A 25,966-nucleotide genomic window follows, 5' to 3' on the forward strand; every position below is an offset into this window, starting at 1 on the left:
AGACTTTCCGACCGACCCTTCGCCTACTACAATCACTTGATAAGTTTTGTCAGCCATCGATTTAATTCAGTTTTATAAGTTCTTTTCAAAAAGGAAAAATGCAAAAATCTTTCGATTGAGAAAAAGAGAACTTTCGTGGTATTCCACACTTCTCTCTGAGTAACTATTTTTACGCTCCGTATTTTTACATCTCTGAATCACTTTTTCTTTATTCTCGGCCTCAAAATCGACTTCTTCCTCGGGAAGAGGCACACAATACTTCTGCTTGTGTTGTATAAATAAATTCACCTTTATGAACTATACCACAACTATTTTTTTACTATTTTTTCCTTTTTTGCATGTTAAAAAAATAGGGTTTCTGCATTCAGACTACCATGTTTTTGATTGAATTCTTAGGGATATATTGGTGGTCTTTTTTCGTCAATTTTTAATAAAAAAAGTAGCCAATGATTTCCTTTATTTATCATGTTCTTTTTTCATTATGGAAATATGCTCACAAAAAAAAAGAAGTTGCCTGGGATGTGTTTCATATGTTCTTTCAAAGGAAAATTTTGGTTCTCTTTCTTGTCTTTTTTGTCATGTTAATTCAATTAATTAATTTTACTATAACTATAGAATTTGTAGTAGTTGAATGGATGCATTAGCTCAGCAAATAATTGAGTTAAGTTGATGCTTAATTATTATTATACTAATAATAGTAATAATAATAGTAATAATAGTAATAATAATAGTAATAATAATAATAAAATAATAACAACCACACAAAAAGTAAATTTATTAGTCCGACCACTCGTCGTCGGACGCTTCTTCAGACTCCTCGTCGTCCTGAATGTCTTTTCTTCTATTTGCCATTGCTGTCGCCAACATTGAAGTCAAATCGCCTTGTTGAGCCGCAGTCATTTTCTTTTGCGGGAGGGGTTCTGTCTTCTTCAAGATGTGTCCCCCTTTATTAATGTCGTCCAAGAAACTTGCTTTTGGTTTGACTGCAGGCGCTTGTTTATTCGATTGAGGAGGTGGTGGTATATTTGGTGGTGGAGCAAGTCCTGCTGGTGGTGCCAACCCTGGTGGGGGTAATAAGTCAGAAGGTGGGAGTAAAGGAGCATCCGTAGGAGTTGTGATTTGAGGTTCTTGAATTTTGTCTTTGAGTCGTGGGGCTTGTGGAGGGGGTACTTTAGTATTAATAGGCTTTTCTTCGACTTTTTCTTCGGGCTTCTTCATTTGTGGGACATCACTTTGTTCCTTAACATTCTTGTCATTCAGTGCTGGTGACTTCACAAATATGTCATCGACGTCTTCTTCGAAAGCTTTGAGTTCTTCGTTCACTGCAGTCTCAACGACTGCGTTCTTTACTAACGAATTTTCACTGCCGGGTTGTGCAGTTAATTGGTCTAACACACTTTGATCACATTTCCCTTCTTTCACGGCTTGTTCGACAGTACTTATTAAGAGTTGGACGGTCTCCGGATTACACAGATCCTTCCTTTTCATACCCGCCGCTTTTAAAACAGCTTTGAATTCCGGCGTGAGCAACTTTAAGTCAATTAAAGTCTGCTTTTTCGCTTTGATTAATTCACTGACTTCCTCTCCAATGTTGTCCGACGCAGCACCGACCTTTTGGATCTCATGTGCATTCTCTTTTAGGACTTTAACTATTTGTTCTAAAGAATTCTTTTCTTTCTCAAAAAGATCAGCAAAAAGCTGGATCGTCCCACAATATAATTCTCGGACCATCCGTGTTGTGTCTTGAAGTCCTTGCACAGTGCATTGCTGTCTTAAGGCTTCGGCTGCTTTGACTTCCTCGAGAATCTTTTTCAATTCGGTTGGTTGGAGTTTCATCTTCTTCTCTGCATTGGAAACAGCGCCATTTGCTCGTTTAATGTCGTTGTCGTACCTTTTCTCGAAGTTTGTGAGAATAATTGGATATGTCGTGTAATTTTTTTTAATATTCGGAACTATTTGTTCATTGAAGAATTTTGTAGTTTCTGTTCTATTCGCAAACATGACATTGATGATATCAACAACAGAGTTGATACCTTGATCCAAGTCTTGTATCCCTGTATTGCTTTGAAGCGCCAAAGCTTCTCCCAACATTTTTGTTTGTTGTGCTTGTGAAGTCTCCGACTTCAAATAGCCTTCACTTGCTGAGATAAGTTTCTTATAATTCTTCATACTGTTTTTGACAGCCTTTAATGTTACTTTAATTTGATGTTATGTGGTATTATTTATTTATATGTATAATTCGGATAAATTGTAAGATCAATCTAATATGAACTGCATTTAAATCATATGAAAAGAATAAAACTACTAAATGTGTACTATATAATGACAAACCATGACATTTTTCTTAATTATCTCCTCCATCTTTTTCTCGTCTTTTTTCTCTTTCATCAAATACTGTCCTCCACTCATATCACTCACCTTTGTTTTTAAGTTCAACCGTTTTCTATTTGTTGCTAAAAAATACAATCGACTTTTTTGTATTTTTACTTTTTTTCAAAAGAAAATTGACCATATTTGTAGAAGAATTATAGTATATTTTACTGTATCGTATAGTATCCATAATTAATCATTTGAACGTCTGTTATAAACAATAAGATGAAAACATCTCTAATTATGTTGAAATTTATTGGGGTTTGTTTATAAATTAATTAATATTTACTATTTAAAATATTTTTACTATTCATCAAATTGTAAATTTATAGTTAATAAACCCATACTTTTATTAATTAATAATATATATTGATTAAAAAAATACCATACTAATATAATTTATTAAACTATAATACATGGTTGATTCATACTACTAGAACTATAGTATATTATAGAACATTATACAACAATAAAGAACTATTTAATTTTCAAGTCAAAGAATGGTGTTAAACAAGGACCAATTATTGAACGAATTTTACGCGAGTGTTGAGAAGTCACTTGGGAAGATCTCCTATGCGTGTGTTCATATTCTTATTTGTATTCTCTTTTCTATATCAACTTTTTACCTCATTCCCATCCACGTTGCTTCGACTGATAAACAAACTTCACAAGTAACATATTTGCACACATTTAATTGTCTCATTTTTGCTTCGGTGGAGTACTTTTTACTCAAATGTAAGTCGACAAAAAAGAATATTTACACGTATCGCACGTACTCATTTAAACGAGTTGGGTATTGCAAAATATGTGGTAAAGAGAAATACCCACGTGTCCACCATTGCAGTATTTGTAATTCGTTTGTTTATTAATATTAATAATAATAACTCTTTTCAAAGTAAGTAACACAAGAGGTGTACACTTCGAATGGACCATCACTGTCACTTCTTAAATTGTTGTATTGGGCTTCACAACTTAAAGTTCTTCTTTCTCTTTTTATTATACGCCTTTGCAATTGTCTCAATCCATTTCAGGTTGTCGATACTCGTTCTTGTGTCGCATCAAAAGGTACCAAACTTCTCGTATGTACTCCCATCTATTTCTCTGTTAATATGTCTAAGTTGTGGTATCTCTACCTTTGTGTTACTCGCAGTGCAATTCTTACTCATTTCTTTTAACATGACTACTATCGAGTTCTTTGCTTTTCTCAATAAACTCAAACACGACGAATTTCACTTCAATCACTTCAACAAGTCACTCATCGAAAACTGGGAAGACGCTTTCCATGTCGAGTCATTCGCAAGACTTCTCCTCGCATTTCTACCTTTTTTCGATTTGTAATTTACTCACTTTATATACACATTGTATTGTTTAATATACGACAGCACAAGAATAGTATATTATTATAATCAAATAATTTATTCCATTTATTATAAAATATTAATAAAATATTAATAATAATTTACAAAGTATTAAAAGCACTTTTGTTGTTCGACTGGAACACTTTTTTATTTACCTTTTTATATACAACACCCGAAGTAAGTTCTTTAATAAACTTTGAAAGAGTGACTGTGTTGTACTCATTTGTAGGTTCAAACTTTTTACCGTCAAATTTAAAAGTAATTGGTGGGTTCTTCATTTGACCAAAATCGTCTGTTACAGAGGCATTGACAAAGAAAGTTCCATTTTTATGAAGAACGCCTCGCGATGAGTGACAGTGCCCGAAGCAATGGAGTAGTGGGGGAGTGGTATCAACAAAGTTTCGAAGACGTTTAGAGCCGGCGTGAAATACACCGCCATGAATGAGTTGTCTCCACCTAAGTCCGTAGTCTAATATTCCGAATGGGGGTTCGTGCGAGACACAAATAAGTGGCTTATGAGGGTCTAAAACGCGTGATAAATTGAGTGGAGGTGGGCAGTGGTATTGTATTCCCACAAATTGGAAACCGCCAAAATTGGTGATTTGTCCATTAAGAAGAAGATGAAGATTTTTGATACTGCGGACTTGAGTACAAATTTCGGTCTGTGCGGACATGTCATGGTTCCCAAGACTAAGAAAAGTATTCCCAACTTGTTGTGATTTAATCCAATTAACAAAGGAATCGACTCCTTTTCCTCGGCGAGTAATATCCCCACAAATTATTAAAAAGTCGGTGGGTTGGATTTGAACAAATTGATGAAAGTTGTGCGTGTCTGAAATCACAGTAAATGTTGTTGGACGAGGAAGTTGCATATAGACCGACTTTTACAGTTCGAGTTATAATATATTATAAATATATCAATATTTATAATATACAATGTCTAATACAATTTAATTATTCCAAACTATATACTTAATTGTATATAATATAATAATATATATTATATATATTATATATTAATATATATATAAATATATTAATATTAATAATAATATATTATATATATTAATTTCCAATTGATTATATAGTTAATATGTCTAGTAAAATAGTTAAAGATCAATTTATAAATGAAATGGGACAAACACAAAACGATAAATTCATTTCATCTCTGATTCGGCTTCTCTCTGTTTCTTCTTCTTCTTTTTCTTTTCAAGTTTCTGAGCAACTTTTTCAGGCTTACTATCAACACAACACAACTTACAACAGCAAATACAGATGATCAAGTTCATCAGTATCCCTACCAATATGAGGACAACACCCGCAATGAAGAAACTCTTTCCCTCCCCATACAATTGCCTGTCCAACCAAATGTCAGTCCCACTGCAATTCTTCTCGTAGTCGACTTCAAACTCTTTGCCTTGCGAACTGCAATGGTCTGACGTCACAACACACCGATATGTCCCAACAGCTAAATCTTCAAAGACCCCCTCAGGAGTCCCTGCCTTTGTCTCTACACCAGACAGCGAGTAATTCAGAAGTGTTCCTGTCGTCTTTGCAGTACAAGTCACCTTCCCATAATTACCAGCGCAGTGTGGACTATTCACGACAGTTTGGTCGATGTTAGAGATGGTCTCATATGTCGAGATGATCTTTAAGTCATCTAAAATGATGTGGCAGTACTGGTAGGTCGATGTCCCGTTTTCCAATTCGAAGTCACGCGTTTCAAACGTATATAAAATGTCGATTTTATAAGTCCCTTCAGACACTTCGAACAATGGTGATATTGAGCTTGATGTGTCGTTGGGTGTTTTTAAGTTTGTAATAGTGTATGATATCGATGCGTTGCTTGTAGTCAACTGGTTGACATATATTTTACCTGTTCTCGTATTAGGACACCCGGCATTAGTTAATGTGTACGTCAGCGAAAATTTTTGAAGGGTGGTACCATCCGTTTGAATGCAATCCATCTCTTGGGACTGACTTACAATAAACAATACACACAAAAGTAACATGTCCCTTTCTTTTTCAGTTTCCTTTTTTCACAAGATGGTTTGTTTGAATGGACTTCGGTTCAACAGATTCTTTAATTTTTTTATAGTTCTTATTAGTTTATTTTTAGTATTAAAATTTGTGGATTGATTTTTTATAAAATGGAGTGATAAATGTTTTCCTGTTTTTTAATAAAAAAAATACTTGTTTTTAGTGTTAAATTATTGTTGTTGATTTTAAAGTGTTATGTTTAAATTATTTTTTTATTATAGTTTTAATATAAACATAAGAATAATTTATATAGCATATAATTTAATTTATTACTTTTCATACTATTTACAGACTAGTTTAATTATATTATAATTATTAGTATATTAGCAATTTTGTTATTTAAAAAAATTCCTTTTCAAAATTAAAAATTGGTATATTTAAAATTTTAAGGGTTTAGTAATCGATAATGGTATTTTTCTAACATTTGAATTATAATCAGTAAAACACTTTTAAATAAAAAATGTATCTAAATGTGTATTAATATTATAGTTATTTTTATTAAAATTGAATAATAATTAACATAAATAAAAATATGAACACTGAATTTTCTATTTTTATAGCAAACAAACTAACAATTACTAATAAAATGAATTATTTGATGAACTATATAGTATAGTTAATACCCAACAATTTTTTAATTCATTCCAAATAGAGAGAATGTATCCTGATTCAGTCCATAATGGACTCTTTAAAAATACTAATTGTCAACCGTCCAAAAATATATCGCCTAAATTTCTTTCAATTTGTTTTTTACTAATTTTTTGTTTTTCTCTTATTTGCTTCCAATCGCCCACGTTCTCGTATTTCCTTGATATTTATTAATACAATGGAAACAAAAGCGAAAGTGTCCATTTAAAATCTTTCACGCTTGAGAAAAATGAACGAAAAACTAACAAAACACTGAGATGAGTAATATTGATACAAGTAACATACCTTTCGATTCACTGATCATCGAGACATTAGGAGAGAAGGAAAACATGGCCTGCAAGATGGTGAACAACCTTCTTCATTCAGAGGATGAAGAACAAATATTAACTGGATTGGACAAAATTATGGACAATGCCAGACTCCAAGAGATCATTTATAAAGTAAAACCAACTTATTACCTCTTTTTGCTTGATAAAGAATTTGAACACCAAGACGATGTCCATGACACCGTAGTTGAAATTTTGCGATCGATGGACAGAGAGTACTCCGACTATATTGAACGCCTTCTCCAATACGATGAATACGCCACTAAAATACTTGCCCGTTTTCTAGAGAACGTCGAGACGACCGAGTACAACAAAAAGTCGATATTGTTTACAGTCAAAAACATGACCAAACACAAACAATACGCTGCAACGTGGTATACTTTAATGCCAAGTGTGATGATGGAGTATTCTCCCAACTCGGAGAATAGACAAATTGCTGCTTATATCTTAGACCAAATGGTCGGGCTTGGTCAACCGGCACAAGTCAATTTCATTAAGAACAATGGCTTAGTTCGCATCTCAAACATTTTTGAGACGAACGAGACAGAGAACATTAACACGGGCATAGTCTTACTTATGAAAACGTTTCTCTTGCGGGACAAGAGTGTCTTAAAAGTCTTCAATCAGTACCTCCAAAAGACAGACATCTTCGGTCGACTTGCCAATTTCCTTGATGTTCTTCAAAAGGACGATTTACTTACTTTAGTCAAGCTCTTAAGTATCCTGATTATGAGTGGGGAGAACACTGAAGTCTATGTTGAGAGTGGGATTATGTTGTACTTAATTTCCCTCATAGAATTTCCATTTAAAAACGGAGTCAATGGAGACACGGTGTCCATTGCATTCCAAATTATTCAATACGTCTTTTATAACCCAAACACAAAGAATAAGACAAACGAGTACGGGTTTACGAGTAAATTGGTTCAAGCTATTAGAAACTATAAGAGTCTCTCGAGCGCTTCACTTGATGTTGTCTTGAACACGGTGATGAACATGATGAATGAGCCAGAATTGCGAGACCAATTTGTCTTCTTCAAATGCAGAGATGAGGTTGAGAGAGTCTTTGCCAACTTCACGGACAAGCAAAAGGCGATGGCAAAGACGATCCTTGCGAACATTGAAGTCGTCGAACGAACAATACAGAAGGTCCAAGTCACTGATGAAAAAGCCCAAACGGATATGCAGAAAGTGTTAGGGTCTATTAAATATGCTGAAGAAAAGAGGGCACAAAGTCAGAAGGACAGTGACGACGTGATATCGCCGACAAAAACGCCTGATATTCCTCGCACGAAACATGAGCCTTTTGTTGTGAATTTGAACCCAACGAGTCAAAAGGAGATTCCTCCAAAGGCGGAGAGTCCACAACCCAAATTCCAAGCCGCTAAGAAGAGAGACTCGATCAACGGAAGAAAGACCTTTCTGGCTGAAAGGAAGTCATTTAGACTCTCAAAGGGCCACGACGTCACTCTTGAACTGCAGAACCTCCCGGAGTTTTCTCAAATTGCTTCGACGACGTCGAAGATCACAGTGGACGACGCAAAGGTTATAGCGGAGTTGAATATGAAGAAAGAAAAGAGGAAGTTAATTATACAGGAGATGTACACAACAGAGAAGACGTACGTCACACAAATGGAAAAGTTTGTGAGTTCGGTGTTGCCCACGTTACTCAGTTTAATGCCGCCCGCCGCACAAATGGTTGGGAATTATAAAAACATTTTTGATCTTCATAAAATGTTTTTTGAGAAACTCGAGAAGCGCTTTTTGGCACAAAAGACGGACCCGTTGATTGTTGTGTCGGACCTCTTCATGGAACTTTTTGAAAAGAAAGAACTTGGGGACGAATATCTGAAGTACTTGAGTAACTCGGAAGGTGCGTTGAAGTACAACTTTTCGGCGTATTCGCCACAAATGAAACAACAAGTCATGAAGTGGGGACAGAGCTGCATCATCTTACCGAACTTCTTGATTCTGCCAGTGCAACGTCTTCCGCGGTATATCTTGTTGTTGGAGACGTTGATCAAACACACGCCAGAAGTAGCTCAAGAGGAGTATGGAGCACTGAAAGATGTTTACGCCCTCGGGAAGAAAGTGACGATGCAAATCGACTCGGAGAAGAAGAAGATCGTGAAGAAACAAACGCTTGACAACTATGAGAAGAGCACCACAAATTATCAGCCAAATGCGGGAAGGTCTTTCATACGTGATGGTGTTATGAGTGTCAAAGGAAAGTCGAAAATGGCGGGGACTGTTGTCTTGATGAGCGACGTCTTACTTGTCTTGTCAAAGAAGAAAAACACTTTTGTTATCAAATATTCAATCGATTTGAATGCCATAAAAATTGTACCAAACGACTCCAACTCGTCACTCAGAACTATTCAATTACTACCAGAAAAAGGTAAAGAAGGTCAGTTGACAATGTTCTTCCCAGTTGATGTAGATTTCGATGGGTGGTTAGCAGACTTACGCAACACTAAAAAATGATTTTTAGTTATTTTATTATTAGTTATATTATTACTAATTATACTATTAATTATACTATTAATTATACTATTAATTATACTATTAATTATACTATTAATTATTATTTCTTTTCTTTGAAAATAACACTCCAGTCAAATAGAAAAGAAATAAAAAGAAAAGGGTTTCACTCACAAACAGAAAATGGACAAAAAACAACAGGACAACCGTTTTAAGCGCGATGCGCGATTTGCGTCTGTCAAGCACAGGGGTGGGAACAAAATGGACGAACGTTTTAAGAAGACGCTTTTGAGTGGAAGATTCAACCAGAAGTCAGTCAATAAGTATGGTCAGATAGAGGAAGACTCCTCAACTGTGAATGTGCTTAAGGACCAGTTTGATATGACTCCAAAAGAAGTAGAAGAGATGAAAAAGAAGTTGGATGAGCAACAAGAAGGCAGTGAGCATGAGGACATGGAAATAGAGAAGAAAGGAGTCGAAGAGAATGCGAGTGAAGAAGACGAAGAGGTAGAGATGGAGCCTGGTGTGATGGAAAGTTTTAAAGAGGAAGAAAGGATACCAAAAGGGCAGTGCACACGACGAGTTGGGATAGTTGGATGTGATTGGGATGATCTTAGTGCACAAGAACTGTTTGCGTTGTTAAGTGCGAATCTTCCTCCGACTGGTAAATTGTTAAGTGTAGGGATATATCCTTCTCAATTTGGAATAGAGAGGATGGCACGAGAAGAAGAAGAGGGATTACCAAAGGATTTATGGAAAGGTAATGTCGAAGAAGTCGTCGAAGTGATTGAAGACAAAAATTTATTAGATCCAAATTATAAGCCAGTCTTCACTGTCGCTTCGGACGATAAAATAACAGAGGTGAACCCAATTCTCGAAGTCAAAGATGAAGAAATGAAAAGTGACAGCGAAGAAGATAATGATGAAGACTTGGGACTTCGACCAATTGCTCAAGAAATGAAGACGGCTTCGTCAGGAGAGAAAAATCCAATCAAATTTATGGACCGCGAAAAACTCGGCGTCTACGACAACGAAAGAAAAAAGTACTACTTTGGTGTTGCCACGTTCGACTCTGCACAAACGGCGAATGACGTCTATGAAATGGTCGACGGAAATGATTTGGAGTTCTGCGAGTTTAATTTGGATCTGAGATTCTTACCAGACGACCTCGAATTGCCGTACGAAGCGACAGATTACTGCGATAAGCTTGAAAAACTGATTTCTAGAGAGGGAAGAACACGAAAGGGACACAGCCACATCATGTGGGACTCTAATGATAATCGTAGAATTATCGCACTGAACAAAAATTGGATGGACGAAGATGAGGCCGACGTCTTAGCCCATGAGGAGATGTATAAAGAGTACATTGAGCACTCAAGTGATTACGAAAACTCTAACGAAACATCCGAAGAAGGTGACAATCAAATGTCTGAAGATGAAGAAGGGAATGACAATGGCGAAGAGACAGAAAGTGCACAACAGAAAGTTCAAAACAAGAAGAAAATAAAGAAAGAGAGTTCGAGTAATGACTCTGAAGACTCTTCAAAGAGCGACGAGTCGAATGAAGAGAGTGATGAAAGACCAAAGAAAGAAAGCAAACCAATTAAGAAGTTTTCTTCATTGCTTGAGCCAACTAAGAAGTCGAAGAAACATAAAGACGAGTCCGATGTTATTCGAAAGAAGTACGAAATATTGTTAGGAGAGAACATTGGAGAGGAAGGCGAAAACGCAGAAGGAGAACACGTGATGAAATTCTACACCGACGCTGAAGTTGAGAAACCAAAGAAAGACTTGAAGAAAGAGCGTCGTGAAAAGGAGAAACAAAAGGAAGAACTTGAATTGTTGATGATGGACGATTTACAAGAAAACGAAGAGAAGAAGAAAGGAAAGCGTTTGGAGGAGACCGAAGACTCGAAAAAGCCAAAGAGAAAAGACAAGTTGAAAAAGAAGTCGAAGAAAGAGAAGATGGACACTGGGTTTAAGATTGATACTACAGATGATAGATTCAAGAAGGTCCTTAACTCTAATGACTTTGAAATCGATGTCACAAATCCAGAGTATATGGCTACAAGAGGTATGAAAGAACTCGTTAAAGAGAAGCACAAAGCATTCGATAAGAAGAACAAAGAGTTCAAGAAACAAACAAAAAAGGAAGACAAATAAATTGATTGATTATTCGATACATTCAATTCAGAAAACAGTCAACCATCATTCCATTACACATTACCTGTCTTGAGTAATATACATGTGTATACCTTTGTTTATTGTGTTATATCGATTCAGTGCCAAACTTCTGTATTTGAGTATTTCTATATTTATAATAGATTAATTAATAGATTAATTATTAATTAACTATTAATAAAATAATAGTTACTATTAACTATAAATATAATAACATTTTATAATAACAAACATAAAAACTGATCGCCAAATTCTGATCGATAGTAAGATACGCTCCACTATTTGTTACAGTTCCACAATAAAACGGAGCGGAAAATAGAGTGATACAACACCCATTTAATACAGCAAATCCATCTACCATTTCATGTGCTCGAATCAGTAGTTGCAGACCATTTTCATTCAAAAAATTACATAACACGTCAAGTCCAAAATAACAGCCAGTACCTCGTTCATTTGGCCCAAAGCCATTTTCCTCTAAAATAGGATCTGCCCATAAAACATCTGTTATGAGCCCTTCCTCCGGGATATCGACTGGCCGATTGATCTTTGTGAGTTGGGAGAGCTGCAAGAGTTTAGGTGATATTCCACCGTGGATACACAATATCTTCGAGTCGATAACTGCCGAGAATGGGAGGACGTTGAACGTAGACACAAAAGCGTTCCACACAGCCAAGTGTCCATACTTTCTGAGGCACTCGTCGTGGAAGCCATATATTCTGTTGAGTGCTGCGCACTCGTGGTTTCCTCGTATTAAATAGATGTTATCGGGGTACTTCAATTTCAGTGCAAATAGAAGACACAAGATCTCGACACCGGACTTTCCTCGATCAACGTAATCACCAAGAAACAAATATTGTTGGTCGGGGGGAATACCATTTCGTTGGAAAATTCGAACTAAATCAGTGAATTGCCCATGTAAGTCCCCGACGATAGTGATTGGAGTTTGAAGAATCAATTCAACGGGTTGTGAAAGAAAGATTCTTCGGATGTTTGTACATAAGTAACTATTCATTACTACCAATTTTAAATGAAGAAGACACAGAGAACGCTTGTGTTATGGGGGAACCAGTAAAACAAACTAAATTGTTTCTTGCGGAACTAATTTCTCCTTCGTTTCTTTCAATAGTTCAACAATCAAAATATCGAGGTCTGGCGTTGTTGTGGGTTGTGGAATTATCAAACGTCCTTTCTTCGGCATGTATTTCTTCGTTTTCAAGTTTCATTTTTACTAATTTTGACTTAACACTACAAAAACTATATCTAGTTTAATATAGTAATATTTTACTAAATATAATAATAACATAGTAACTAATTTGTTGTATTGTTTAAATATAGTTTTATTTATAAATTAATTAAAGACTTGACACATTTAACTCTTAATATTAATTTAATCTTGAAACATTGTAAAGATATATTTTTACTACTGTTATTAAATAAAGTTAAAAACCAGAATTTAATAGTTTTAATAACTTCATTTGTGAAGTTGTTTTTGACGTCCATAATTTATAGTACAGTAGAAATTCTATCTGTGTGTGATTCCATCCATGTGTGACTCTATTGGTGTGTGGTTTTGACCAATCAAAAGTGGCCTACACACCTATTTTGATTTTCTATAATATTGATAGAATATAATGATTTCCCACATATTTGGCACCAAAACCCGCAAAAATAATGTCAATTTGCAATTTTGTTTTTATTTTAAAAGAGTAAAGACTTGGTAATAAAAACTTAAAAAGAGAAAAATTATCAAACAAAAATAAATTCAAAAAAGATAAGAAAAGAAAAGCAGAAAATGTTTCTCTTAAAATATTAAATTTTAAATGATAATAAAAAATGCACCGACTTCCACACCAATCACAAGAGCACGCTTGTGATTGGTGTGAGGACAGAATTGATACCTAAAAATTAACAATTTCAGCAAGGAAGTCACAGATATTTACGACACATGCAGACAACCAGCCTGGCGTGCTCATCCAAGTCTTTGAGGGCGAGGCATATATGACATCACATTGCAACCTGCTTGGCAAGTTTGGGTTGTTTGGTATCTTATTAGCACCACATGGAGTCTCACAGTTGAAGTCACATTTGACACAAATGCAAATGGGATATTAAATGTGTCGGCTGAAAACGAGACAACAGGAAAGAAGATTCTCAAAGGCACAAGTGGACAAGATGGTTGCAGAGCAAAGAAGTTCAAGGCAAAGGACGACAAGATGATGACTTTTGAGGCTAAAAATCGACACTCACCTTATGCTACCGTGTAATAACACAATGAACAAGCAAATTTTTTCAAGGTTATCAACAAAAGACAAAGAAGCAATTGAAGCAATTATCAAGGTACTCGAGTTGTAAATTGACAAGAATCCGCACCAAAAGTCCACGTGTTTATACAAAAACACAATGCGTTGTTCTTATTCTAAACAATTAAACGATTTAAAAATTCACAATATTATGTTATGTTAACACGTGTCGCGTTTTTTTCTCAAAAAAACAAAAAAATACATTTTGTCATTTTTCTTGATTGTGAATAGTTTTACAAATTTCATTATTTTTTAGTTTTTTTGCCAGAAATTAAAAAAGAAAAGAAAAAAAATTTACACACCTTGGGAAAACCATTTTCATGACTCCACACACCGATAGAATTTTTACTGTATAAAGTTATAATAAAAATAAAAAATGTTTTTTTCATTTTTTGACATCAAAGTGTTACATTTCCACAAAGGAATAATTCCATTTCATGACGAACTTAAAACAATCAAAAGAGAAAGAATGGGCCTTTTCTTCTTGTTTGTAATGTTTCACATGAGTGTCACATCAACTGTATACAACACCGACTTGTCATTAATTACATTCAAACATCAAAAGTCCAATAGTTGTGTGGCATCTCAAGCCAAAAATGACTGTATATGTGACAGGGGGTGTCTTTCGTGTAATATCCGTTTTAACTGTGATAGGTACAAAGAGCATCATGTTTTCCTGACAGGAAGGGATTATGTCACACAGTGTCCATCCAGTGACAATGAGTTAAAGGAGACATGTACTCTAAACTTTACCTTCGACAATTCCGACGTCACTTCAAATGTCGCTTTCATCTCATTTGTGACACTTCTTGTCGTATTTTTGACGTACGTCCAACGGTTAGATGTCTTCTTTCGTGACTTCCTTTACTTTTCCTCTGTTTTATGATTCGCTAATTTACTATACATTAATAGTTTGTTTTATTATACCATATACTTCTTAAAACGGAAATACAGACGGACAGCAATCACAAGTTGAATGTAGATTTTTACAAGAAGTCTGGGATTTTCATGTCCTTGAATTTCGGCAATTGGAGGACTCTCAAAAGATGTTCCTTACTGACGTTTTCATCGCCGCAGTGCCTGCACTTCATCTTTTTACAAAAGGGGCACCGAATGACCAGAGAATTGACTTCGACTCCAAAGAGTGTTTCACAATCGTTACAGAAGTATGGGAACATCTTTGGGTCTTTCATTAGCTTGTCGAGCTCCCTTGTATCAGTGCTTTTCATGGTGTCTTCCATCAAAGTCTTTTCTGAATACAACACACACTTTGTGCCACTTTCATTGAAGTGGGCATACCCATGGATCCTCTTCCCACAGTTATAACAAAACTCGCACCCACACGTGCAGTTAATGTGGTTACAGCCATACGCCTTTAACACCGGGCACTTGCATAATGGGCACTTCTTCATATTTTTTATCGACAGTTCACCAACGAGTTCCGTGTAATAACTCTCCGATTTAAATCGGTCTAACGACAAAACATCGTAACACGTCCCCACGTGGTTGGTACACAAACAGACGGAACAAAACGTCTTCTCACAATTGGCACAGATAATGGGCGTCGACTTTTTGTGGACTATTGGGTCGACCAAAATGCCGGTGTAATTACAAAAGGGGCACACTATATAGTCTCCAGAGCTTTGTATACTCATCACCGCAAGTTGTTTCTCGTACTTGATGATATCCTCTCTGACACAAACAGACTCCAATTCCCACGGCAATATCTCCTCTTTACACTCTGCGTATGGACACAACATGAACTTGCCTGATGAGATCGCGACAAGTAGCTGACTCTTCAAACAATTTTTACACAGAAAATGCCCACATGAGGAAAACACGACAAAGTCCTTTGGCGGACATTCTTCATAACACACATCACATGTAACGAAGTCTTGAGAGTAAAATACTTTTTGCGTCACATCGAAGTTGTACTGCAAAAGTTTCTGCTGCCTGTCTTCTCGTGTCAGAGGTGCTTTGGGGAAGAGTCTGATATCAAGGGTTTCTGGTCGGGACTGATCGATGGTCTCGTAGAGTAAGACGAAGAGCCCCCGTCCGTCGAAGACGGACAAAGCCTCTTCGACGGTGTTTTTGATTTTGATCAACTCGGACACGGTCAGCCACAACGACGTGATTTGGAAGTTTGGGATGTTGAAATCGAAAGTGATATGAATGACTGTAGGTGGAAGGTATTTAATAGTCGTTTGGTTTTTGTTCACATACATCCGCGGGATGTTCTTCGATGTTGGGATGATCGAGAAAGGGATTGCAGAAACACCTTCCATCTGTGTCGGAACAGTTAGGACATACTCCCCCACCGACGTGCGAGTCAAACAATTTGGAAATATTTGGTTCATTATCTCAAAGTCTTCTGTTAATTCGCTCGTGATGGAGTTCTCATTCGCCATCAAAAACCATTTTCAGATGGTTTAAAACTAGATTGTCCAACAACAAAAAATGACTATATGAGGGGTTTGATCCGTAGACAATCGGGGGTTTTAAATGAGTTTTAGCCAAAAGAATAGAAACTATACTTGTTGTTATTTATATTATATTTTAACTATACTATTTATTTATTATGAGATAGTTATATTAATAATTGAAAGTATTAACATTAATTAAGTCAACATACAAAACAACAATATTGTATACATGATAATATTATACTATATTTATTATAACTAAATTATATTAATTATATATTTTTTTATTCATTTTTTTTTAATGTTTATAAGATATCCAAAGATAAAACAATCAAACCAAACAATTTACTAATTAATGGTTTATGTATACTATTTTTATAATAAAACCAATTAAACACACCGAAAAGTTGTTTTGTCAACCCTAGAAATAAAACACATTCAATCGACTTGACTTAGTTGATTAAGTACTAGTTAATATATAGTACATTTAATTATAGTTATAGTTTTCCCCCAAACATCACAATTGAAACAAACTTCAAAACTGCCACAGAAATAGTTTATTCATTTTGAAAAACTCAAGATTAACGTTCGAAGTTTTTAGGTGCATTTAAAAATGTGTTTTTCCGAACACAAGCCTCAAAGTACGACTATCATGAGAAATGTATAAGAGGGTTCTTGAGTCACTGAAAAACAGAATGGCAATTCCAAAGCAGAAGGTGACGAGCAGTGAGGCGAAGCGTATTTCAGTCTCCTACGAAGCCGAACAGGAGACTGTTTTAATGGCCTTGTTGCTTAAAGTTGGTGTTGAATCCTTTACATTGATGTGTCCACGGAAGAGAAGTGACAACAGCCAGTTCTTGGACATCTTAGGCATTTCTATTCTGGGCCAACAATTGAATTTTCAGGACTATATTGAGCACCTCATTTTAGCAAGTGGGAAGTCGATTGCGAAAACCTCAAAGAATGGAGTGAAGTATGACAAACGGAATCACAACGCTGCGACGAACAATACACTCGTCGCGTTGTTAGAGAAGGCCGGATTTAACATTGTGTTTAAAAACACGAAGGACTCAAATGTCACATTGAAAATGAATCGAGTCAACGTCATTTCCTTTGGCAATTTGGTACTCTCGTGGGATGTTATTACAAGTGTTGGCTCTAAGATGAACATGAAAATTAAGCAGATTGCACAAGGCTCGAAAAAAGAAGAGAACTTTGTGTTGACTCTTGCCACATTGGATATCGCCGATTTCATTGAACAATGCACTTTCACGGCTCATATCGACCAAAAGGTGTTATTGGAGTACATCAATCCTATGGCATGCTCTGCACAAATAGAAGGGAACTACACCGATACTGTTACTCCATTTAATACAGCAGTGTTTAATCAAAGCGAAGTGTCGTCTAAAGTACCTAAGACGATACTTAATGAAGCGAAAGAAGAAGAACTCCCACCAGTCCCTTTGGATGATGAGGTTCAACAAATCGAACAATTCCAACAGATGGTACCTGCTATCTTTGTCGACCCTATCTCTGGGTTGTATTACTACTACTCCTGCCAACCTAACTTGTTTGTTGAAGGTCAGAACGTCATTCAACAAACTGAGAACAACGAAGAGACGTTCTTCACTAACGCGTAGTACTCACTTGGTACTCTGAAACACACAAATTGGGTTAATATTTGTGACAATGGAAATGCCTGTAAAGCGGACGACTGACTGATCAATGAAACTTTGCAAGTTTATTTTGTTTTTATTTTTGTTTTGATTGCACCAAAGAATGTATCAACATCAATTAAGTTCGGAATAATCGCTTTGGTTGTATTTTTTCAGTGCTACTTTACATTTGGAAGCCACTTTAATGGGTACTAAAACAATAAGAAAACCTGCTAATAAAAAGACAAATAACGCTATGACACAACAAATCACTATTGTATCGATTGTCGTTTCATTCATACAACTTTTGAGTATGAGGTGATAGGAATGAGCACATACATAACACTCATCTTGGCCACACTCAATACAATCCGCTCCACATGGTACACACCGGCCGTCTTTTAAAAAGTATCCCTCTGCACATTGGATACAACTTGTATCATTACATTCAACACAATTTGAACACGCTTTTTGTAATTGATTGTATTCAAAGAACAAAAAACAAACTGTCCTGTTTATAAAGCAGTTGAGCGGAATGTGAGTAGACTTGAGATTCCGTCTTTGGATCAGAAGAAACAGTTTCCATTATCAAGAAACAAAGAAGAAACATTACAACTAACGGAGAACCCATTGTTTTTTTATTTTAAGTGTGTTCATTTTGTTGGAATTATTTCCCTATTCTAATAGCAATTTTTGTTTTCTTTCACCACTTGTTATTTTACAAAACAATAATGAAGACATCTATTTCGTTATTTCTATGTAATCAAAAATAAAAAACAAAAGAAATGTTTTGCCATCAGTAAAAAAGAACAGAATATCTAAGTAAATTTCTTAGTTTTTCGACTCTTCTTTGTGATCGTTTTTTTTCATGAATTCATTTGGATTTCATTGAGCAAGACACCGGGTTTATTTTCCAAATACATTCCGTTGTTTTGGAATTTTCTATAACCCACTTTATATAAAACAAATGATACATTTTAATTTGAAAAAGTATAATTTAAACCATAAAAATGATTATGAAATATCATCATTGCCACTCACCAATTGCTTTTCAAACAAGAATTTTTTATGTTTAAATAAAATAAGAAAAATTACGAAACTTTTACACAACTTTCCAACTGTGAATAATAACCAATTAAATATGCAAATGTAACATGAAAAATACTTGATAAACAAATTACACATCGATGAATTTCATTGTAACAATGATGTTTACAGCCATTGTGACAATCGTAAGCATGTAACACCAGAACAATATCGTCGAAGACGAATCCGTTCCCTTTGGGTAACACACGTTGACAACAATAATAGAGTTGAGTGCAGGGGGTGTGAACGATTCCAATTGAAGTACAAAATACATCACTTTGTTATCAGGCAACACTCGGTACCTATACATCAAATATGTTGCAACCCACGCAACAACTGGGAACACCACCATCCGATACGCAAGCCCAATGAGTATTTTCCACGTTGGAATATTTCCCCCTCGTGGTCCATTTGATAAACTTCCGCCCAACAAAAACAGCGCACAAAAGACAGTAGAGCTTCCCAAGTAGTAGATACATCTCCCAATGATACTCCAATCCCCACGGATGAGTAGTGGATCACGTATCCATTTGACTAACATGAAGATGATTCCCAATATAGCCGCCATAGTTGGGATTGAGAAGAAGTTTTTGATAGAGAACCTGACGATCGAAGGGAGTTTGTTCCAGACAAAGAGAAATGGTGTTGCGATTATGAGAAAGACTCTTTTGATCTTTTGTGAACACATTTGAATAAAATGATGGACGGTCGAATCTTTTGTTGGCAAACCATTTTGAGAGGAATTGTGGTCATTCAATCCCTCGTCTAAATTATCGTGCGGTGGTATTACCGTTGTGTTGTGCTGCTTTTCGATTGTATTCTCAGACTTTTCGTTGTGGTCGTCCTTTTCTTCCGAAGTATTACTTTCATTTTCCATGTGAGTCACCACCGTCATGTTCTTTTGGTCTTCTAAAACAATTTCAACAGAATCTTTGTCAGATGAGGAACTTGTCGTCGCAATTTCTTTTGAACTTTTCTCATCGGACGTTTTAATTTTGTCTGCCATTTCAGTCTCCGCCTGTGCCTTCTGTTGTTCTTGTAACGCAGTGTCTCTTACATTTAAGTTGATGTAGTTGTATCCTAACACAAAAAATCCGACCATAAAGGAGAGCTGATATGTACATATATAACTGAAAGCTAAATCCTTGGCTTTGTCGCCCAATTCATTTGTCTCTGTCGTGAGAGCTTCAATAACTGCCATTGGTATATACATCACATTACCAAAACCTAACGTGAATGTAAAGACCCGATTGTCGAGTTTTGGTATTCGTAAAAGAGTGCCTAGGAGTAATGATCCAAAAAACTCAAGTATCATATGAGCTATACAAAACACGGGTAATATCCACAACTCCTTTAATTCACTGATTTCGGATATCGCAGTCGCAGTCTGGTAAAACACTATTGCCGGCATGAAAAAGGTGAATATCAGGCGTGACCACCCCGCTCGGACAGTGGTGTCAAACCCAACCCAACGCGCTGCTACAAACCCCATCAATGCGATGAATACCAACTTTATCAGTGCAAAAAAAGCCACTTTTATGAGCGTGCCAATGTCCATCGCCATAAAAAAAGAATTGGATATAAAAGATTGGAGATGCTTTTAATATCAAAACCCTTTAAAAGTCTGTCGATTTCCTTCTGTTTTCCATACTGAGTCGTTATAAATTATTTTGTGTGGAGCGTATGTTAGTAAATCGATAGATTAGTTATAACTTTAAAAAGGTTTTTCCCAAAAAGGAATTACAAACTTTTTTTGTCATAACAATATTATATTTGTTTGTTTTGATAGTAATTTACACGGCTTTTTCTCGAGTTGTGAAATCTATTCTTTTAATTGTGTGGATTTGGGATGGAAGTTTCTTTTTAAAGAAATCAAATGTATTATTTTTAATAATTTCATATACCAATAGTTTTAATACTGTCAGTTGTGTTATATATGGTTGATGTTGTTAGATAATTTGATTACTTTTGAAAACAAAAATTAAGAAGACAAGAAGAAAGATGTTTGAGTTGAAATACGATAATCACGATGAATGTCACATTTTCAAAGCTTTTTTAAATGCGTATTGAAGTTTTTTAATATTGAAGAGTAAATGACTATTTAAAATCTGTAATATCATTTTGTATCTATTTATTATACTGTAACTATTAAAATATCATATTCTTTCAATAAAAGCATTGAATTGTTTAAGAATAAACAATGTGGTGCAATTATTTGGATTTCATCGCACTATGTACCGTATGAATTACATATAACTTTTGTTGAAAATGTATATTCTTTACAATGTATTAAGCAGAACACCATTTATAATTCAAATTAAATAACATTTTGATGAATAATTTAGTTCTGAAATAAATTGAAATTGAACGGATATTATTAGGCTTCATATTTCAATATTTTTATTTGTGATGAAATATTTCAACACCGAAATAGCATTTGTTTATTTGAATCAAAATTTGCTCCAAAAGAAAATACAAAACGCTTCAAACAACAAATTAAAAATTGAACAAAATTAACATATAGCAGTACACGTCGACTTAGAAATTGGAATGGAAGAAAAATTGGAAGGAGACGTTTTGATCAATAAGAAATTGGGAAGCCTTTGCCATTGCGATAATTTGAATGTGTTGCGACATCTTTTTGACTTGTTGTATATCGAGAAGACCTTTGTCCTCCACGTTGTCTTTTTTCAACTCCTCCATCTCTTTTTTCCACACAATATAACTTGGGGTTTTAGGGCATTCGTTGTCCAAACTTTCATACTCTTCTCGATAATTTTTGAAATCGTTGTTCTCGTCAAACGTCCTCTTCAATTTCTCAAACATCTCTTTTGTCGCGGCGTCAAGTTCACTTACCCTTTCCGGCTGTTCTTTAACTAACGCGTTGATCAAATTAAAGAGCGAATGGCCGACCGTATAATCGCGAAGGGTGACACTTACGTTCGCTATTTTAATAAAGACTGAAACTCCGTTTTGTTGTTTGACTATCTTTTCAAAGATGTGGTCGACCGCTTTGAACTTCTGTGAATACTTTTTGAGTTTATTTGAACTCTCACAGAAGTAAAAATCCTTCAAAGGAAGATTTTCAAAGAGTTCTCTGTGGTAAAAGATGAGTTGTTTCCCAATGACACACGGACTCAATGACAAAAAGTTCTCGTAATTGACGTCGAAGACCTTTTCATCGTCGACACACTCACTTTTCTCGGACACGGGGTACGAACACATCGAGTCGCGCGACGTCGATCGACTCTTCCTCTTCTTCCTCTCCATTCGTTCTTCTTTAATTTGATATGACTGCCTCTTTGATTTGTTGTAAGAAACAACGCGTGGGCTTTTATCGTCGTTGAACGACGAAAACGACGATCCATAATTCTCAAGCGACTTCTTTATCAAATTTTCAATTTCGTCGGAAAACCGTCCATTGTCGAAATGGATGAGGAGCATCTCCTTGACATCATCGTCAAACGTCTCCTCGATGCTCAAGAAGTACAACAAAATTTTCTCGAGACGACGTTTCCTCTCCGCTTCGGAGTTTTCGATGTTTTGTAAAATACCGTCGACGCGACTTTCACTTTGTGTCTTCATGCGTTTGTCAGCCTTTTTCGTCTCCTTTTCTTTAAGCTCGTTCATCTCCAATGCGAAGTTCCGCAAACTGTCGTTGGAGACTTCCGCGGGAAGCAACGCTTCCTCGACACACAATTTGCACAACTCTTTTGGCGTAAAGAAGAACTTCCAAGACGTTACGAAGAGGTCCAAATAATCTTTGTCGTCGAAGGAGTCGAGAGCTATTTGAAAGAAGACCTTCTTCGACATTTTCAGGATGTTCCCAAAATCGTCGAAGACAGGGTCTGCGTTCTGTTCAAAGACTTCTGAATTTGTTTGTCTTATCGTCGCGACAAAACTCTTCGCTTTCTCCGTGGAGCATAAATCGCCAAATAACATCTCCGCGAGGTCAGCGTCATTCACTGAACTCCTATTCGCCAACACCTCAAACATTTCGCGGTTGACCTTTTCCATTCGCCAGACGACAAGACGAGGCGGGACGCAATAACACATCTCTGGCTGTTGGAGTAATTGATACGAATTTGTTCTAAAAATTTCAAGTAAGTTGGATGTGGGAAGACCAGAGCGGACGGCTTCATACACCACTTTTTGATTACCACCATTGGTCTTCTCTTCTTTTTTCCACACAACGATATTTTTAAAAAATTCAAATGTTTTGGCCAAAGAGGGCTGGCGCGTTCGTCGTGGAGAAGTTTTGTAAGTTTCTGATGGAGAAAAAGAATACCGAGGACTGAGGAACGGGGCGGATGTGATTGAAACGGGGGATATCCGCAGGTTTTTCAGCATTGTTTGAGCCATGTGAATAACCAGTTTGATTCGGTTTGGAATTCCTTTGAATAATTTGAATCAGCTGCACAACCTTGCAATTTTCTTTCTTTCTTTGCCATTTTCCTATCGAAAATAAGACGATCTTTTACAAAAACAAACCAAATCATGATAAACGCTTCAAGGTACTATAGAAAAGCTATTCAATCACCTTGGAAATAATTGGAGTTGATTTAAGACTGGACGTTGAACATTTTTTGCTCATACCCTTTTGTTTTTTTGGTGTGGTTTTTTTCTGTAATTAATTCGGCTTAGAATGGTTCGGTAATGATTTTGTTACTAAAAGAAACGATAGATTAGACAGACGGATTTATGGAATAGCAAGAAGAGATATTATAACAACACGTTGATAGTTTTCTATAAAATCTTTGCCGATTTGGTATGGAAGAATCGTTTTAAGAAAAAAACAAAATTTTCAGCAGTGCCAATCATTGTATTATATTGTAACATCGAAAGCAATTTGGCCATATTATCTTTTAATACAATTGATTCAAATAATAAAAAGTGTGGTTTCGGTCAATTATAGAAAAACTGTGGGAATATCTAGAGATTTTTTTTCTATGGCAAATTGTATTTTTTTTTCTAGAATTGTTATTAATATTTTTTTTATTGAAATTTTAGTTTTTATATACTAATAATATATTATAGCATCTTTTGTGTTATAAAAAACTGAAATTTACCCCTTTTTATTATTAACTTCTGGAAAAAACAAAAACAAAAATATAAATAGTTTAATAATTTATAATACAAAATTATAATATACTAAAAATAAGAAACCATTTCAATTAACTCTGTAATAGTTTTTATTATTATTTTTTATAAATTTAAACTTGATAATGTTTTGTTTTCTTCATTCAATAATTTAACATTATTTTTATCTACAATGTCGGGATTATTATTCTATAAAAAAAATCATTTTTGAGATATCAACAACTACCCTTTGTAATTTCTTCGAAAAAATCAAAAATAATTTAAAAAACAAATACTTTTCTCAGAATTGTTTTAATAAATTATTTACAATGGAATAGTTATAAATACTAAACATGAAATTGTGTTATTTTATCTCAAAACTGTTTTATAAATTTCATTATCGGCGGATAAATCGGTGATAATAAAACAGTTGCCTAGATTTTTGATATTTCTGTAATGTTTAAACAACATTGTTCTAAAAATGCATATCGACATGTGGTTTTCATCAGATAAAAACCCATACATTAATAGTAAAGTAAATCAATTAAAATAGTTTGGCAAATACTCTTTGAATCTCTCGTAATAGAACATGTATCTCTTTCTCACGTCCTCCTTGTCAAAGACTATTTTATCATCATCGCTTACAATCTTCCCAAAACTTTCCTGTGGGTGGACCATATTTTTGATGTTTTGTTCGAATTCTGGTGTATACTCCATTCCAAAGTACTCATAGATCTTTTTAGTCTCTCCAATGGGGTCTTTTGTCATTGATGAGAAAGCCAAGTCGTAGATTTGTTTTTCTCTCTTTGGGTCTTCCTTGACCCATGCGTCTCTTGCCGCAATTGAATTCTTCAAACACAAAGTGTTCATTCTAATGACATTTTCGTTGAGCCACTTGACATCATCAAAGCCAAGGTCGTCAGGGAAGTTTCCTCTTATTCTGAAGTACCCTGTTATTACACTCTTCAACTCTGCAATGGGCTCTCTATGAATCCAGACTACTCTTCCTTCAGTCTTTCTGACCATATCCAAGAAGTCACCAGGGTTTAAGAAATGCGACACTGCCTTCAAACAAAGGTGTTGCTTCTCAGTCATTCCCAAGTCCATGATATGCATTTTGAACTCCTCGATCATGGCGTCATACATGAATTGGTATGATCGTTTGAAGATGTTTTCTCTGTACTGTTCGAGTCTTGGTAGGCATGATGAATAGATTAATGTGTGTCCCAACATCTCCATGAAAAAGATTTCTTCCTCTGCTTTTTTAACATCGTCAAGTGCGTGGACTTTGTTGAATTGGTCTTTTTCATTGATTACGGGATTTACAATTTTGTTGGCAAAAGCTAATCTTCCTTCTCTGCACATCGTCTTGCTTCCTGGAGAGAGATGTTCATACAGTGCAATACAATTCGCGTTTGGGTCTTGACTTAATACGGCGTGTGTGAATGTTGATCCACTTCTTGGGAGTGCAACAATGAAGAGGGGGTTCTTAATTGTGATTTTGTCAAGCTCTTCTTTACAAGTGTCCTTTTCATACAAGAATCTATAAGTCATTGTTTTGTATAAAAAATGTGTTAATGTCTTAAATACGTTTATTATACAAACCTAAGATAAGACTGCACCTTTCCAACACTCGATCTAAAGGAATTCTTAAAAATAGCGGATTCACTGTCAAAACACCCTGCAAAGAAGTCTTGAATTGATCCTTTAAAAACTGAATCTTCTAACTGAGCATGGTATTTCAACGGAAGTGTTTTGTACTCTTCAGCTCTTGATGGGTCCAATTGACTCATGAGACCAACTGCATACATCTGGATTTTCTGGTATATACCAACAAATGGCTCGTCAGGCATAGCATGGCGCATATGGGGGTTGGTTTTGTCAAACTCATAGAGGTTGGGGTTTTGGAAGGTGGACATATGTAATTTGGGTTTGGAGTTGGTTTATATAGAGTTATTTCCACTCTAAACTCTTCATTAGTTCTTTTGAATGTTAAAAAATTCTAAACAAGACAAATAAAGA

The 25,966-nt window shown here is 35.4% G+C and overlaps 13 protein-coding genes across 13 annotated transcripts; 4 read left to right on the forward strand and 9 right to left on the reverse strand.

The window, feature by feature from the left end:
- Positions 1-777: 777 nt before the first annotated feature.
- EIN_032000 (hypothetical protein) lies at positions 778-2,169 on the reverse strand (the record flags this gene model as incomplete). The annotated part of the gene is made up of 1 exon (XM_004185747.1): positions 778-2,169. One exon carries the CDS (start codon positions 2,167-2,169, stop codon positions 778-780), a length of 1,392 nt encoding a protein of 463 aa, XP_004185795.1.
- Positions 2,170-2,870: 701 nt separating this feature from the next.
- Positions 2,871-3,708, forward strand: EIN_032010 (palmitoyltransferase SWF1, putative; the record flags this gene model as incomplete). The annotated part of the gene is made up of 2 exons (XM_004185748.1): positions 2,871-3,226; positions 3,282-3,708. The coding sequence occupies 2 exons, from the start codon at positions 2,871-2,873 to the stop codon at positions 3,706-3,708; spliced, it is 783 nt and encodes a 260-aa protein (XP_004185796.1).
- A 121-nt stretch (positions 3,709-3,829) lies between these two features.
- On the reverse strand, positions 3,830-4,600 carry EIN_032020 (hypothetical protein; the record flags this gene model as incomplete). Its single annotated transcript, XM_004185749.1, has 1 exon — positions 3,830-4,600. One exon carries the CDS (start codon positions 4,598-4,600, stop codon positions 3,830-3,832), a length of 771 nt encoding a protein of 256 aa, XP_004185797.1.
- A 285-nt stretch (positions 4,601-4,885) lies between these two features.
- EIN_032030 (hypothetical protein) lies at positions 4,886-5,740 on the reverse strand (the record flags this gene model as incomplete). The annotated part of the gene is made up of 1 exon (XM_004185750.1): positions 4,886-5,740. The coding sequence occupies one exon, from the start codon at positions 5,738-5,740 to the stop codon at positions 4,886-4,888; it is 855 nt and encodes a 284-aa protein (XP_004185798.1).
- A 933-nt stretch (positions 5,741-6,673) lies between these two features.
- On the forward strand, positions 6,674-9,223 carry EIN_032040 (Rho/RAC guanine nucleotide exchange factor, putative; the record flags this gene model as incomplete). Its single annotated transcript, XM_004185751.1, has 1 exon — positions 6,674-9,223. One exon carries the CDS (start codon positions 6,674-6,676, stop codon positions 9,221-9,223), a length of 2,550 nt encoding a protein of 849 aa, XP_004185799.1.
- A 180-nt stretch (positions 9,224-9,403) lies between these two features.
- Positions 9,404-11,383, forward strand: EIN_032050 (hypothetical protein; the record flags this gene model as incomplete). The annotated part of the gene is made up of 1 exon (XM_004185752.1): positions 9,404-11,383. The coding sequence occupies one exon, from the start codon at positions 9,404-9,406 to the stop codon at positions 11,381-11,383; it is 1,980 nt and encodes a 659-aa protein (XP_004185800.1).
- Positions 11,384-11,489: 106 nt separating this feature from the next.
- EIN_032060 (serine/threonine protein phosphatase PP1-2, putative) lies at positions 11,490-12,599 on the reverse strand (the record flags this gene model as incomplete). The annotated part of the gene is made up of 3 exons (XM_004185753.1): positions 11,490-11,513; positions 11,634-12,405; positions 12,481-12,599. 3 exons carry the CDS (start codon positions 12,597-12,599, stop codon positions 11,490-11,492), a joined length of 915 nt encoding a protein of 304 aa, XP_004185801.1.
- A 2,088-nt stretch (positions 12,600-14,687) lies between these two features.
- EIN_032070 (RING finger protein, putative) lies at positions 14,688-16,058 on the reverse strand (the record flags this gene model as incomplete). The annotated part of the gene is made up of 1 exon (XM_004185754.1): positions 14,688-16,058. One exon carries the CDS (start codon positions 16,056-16,058, stop codon positions 14,688-14,690), a length of 1,371 nt encoding a protein of 456 aa, XP_004185802.1.
- Positions 16,059-16,783: 725 nt separating this feature from the next.
- EIN_032080 (hypothetical protein) lies at positions 16,784-17,764 on the forward strand (the record flags this gene model as incomplete). The annotated part of the gene is made up of 1 exon (XM_004185755.1): positions 16,784-17,764. One exon carries the CDS (start codon positions 16,784-16,786, stop codon positions 17,762-17,764), a length of 981 nt encoding a protein of 326 aa, XP_004185803.1.
- A 150-nt stretch (positions 17,765-17,914) lies between these two features.
- On the reverse strand, positions 17,915-18,365 carry EIN_032090 (hypothetical protein; the record flags this gene model as incomplete). Its single annotated transcript, XM_004185756.1, has 2 exons — positions 17,915-18,246; positions 18,287-18,365. The coding sequence occupies 2 exons, from the start codon at positions 18,363-18,365 to the stop codon at positions 17,915-17,917; spliced, it is 411 nt and encodes a 136-aa protein (XP_004185804.1).
- A 591-nt stretch (positions 18,366-18,956) lies between these two features.
- Positions 18,957-20,429, reverse strand: EIN_032100 (hypothetical protein; the record flags this gene model as incomplete). Its single annotated transcript, XM_004185757.1, has 1 exon — positions 18,957-20,429. The coding sequence occupies one exon, from the start codon at positions 20,427-20,429 to the stop codon at positions 18,957-18,959; it is 1,473 nt and encodes a 490-aa protein (XP_004185805.1).
- Positions 20,430-21,403: 974 nt separating this feature from the next.
- EIN_032110 (hypothetical protein) lies at positions 21,404-23,215 on the reverse strand (the record flags this gene model as incomplete). The annotated part of the gene is made up of 1 exon (XM_004185758.1): positions 21,404-23,215. The coding sequence occupies one exon, from the start codon at positions 23,213-23,215 to the stop codon at positions 21,404-21,406; it is 1,812 nt and encodes a 603-aa protein (XP_004185806.1).
- A 1,269-nt stretch (positions 23,216-24,484) lies between these two features.
- EIN_032120 (hypothetical protein) lies at positions 24,485-25,863 on the reverse strand (the record flags this gene model as incomplete). Its single annotated transcript, XM_004185759.1, has 2 exons — positions 24,485-25,487; positions 25,550-25,863. The coding sequence occupies 2 exons, from the start codon at positions 25,861-25,863 to the stop codon at positions 24,485-24,487; spliced, it is 1,317 nt and encodes a 438-aa protein (XP_004185807.1).
- Positions 25,864-25,966: the final 103 nt, after the last annotated feature.

This window comes from Entamoeba invadens, assembly GCF_000330505.1.
Source record: "Entamoeba invadens IP1 unplaced genomic scaffold scaff_1105074726079, whole genome shotgun sequence".
NCBI classification, from domain to species: domain Eukaryota; phylum Evosea; order Mastigamoebida; family Endamoebidae; genus Entamoeba; species Entamoeba invadens.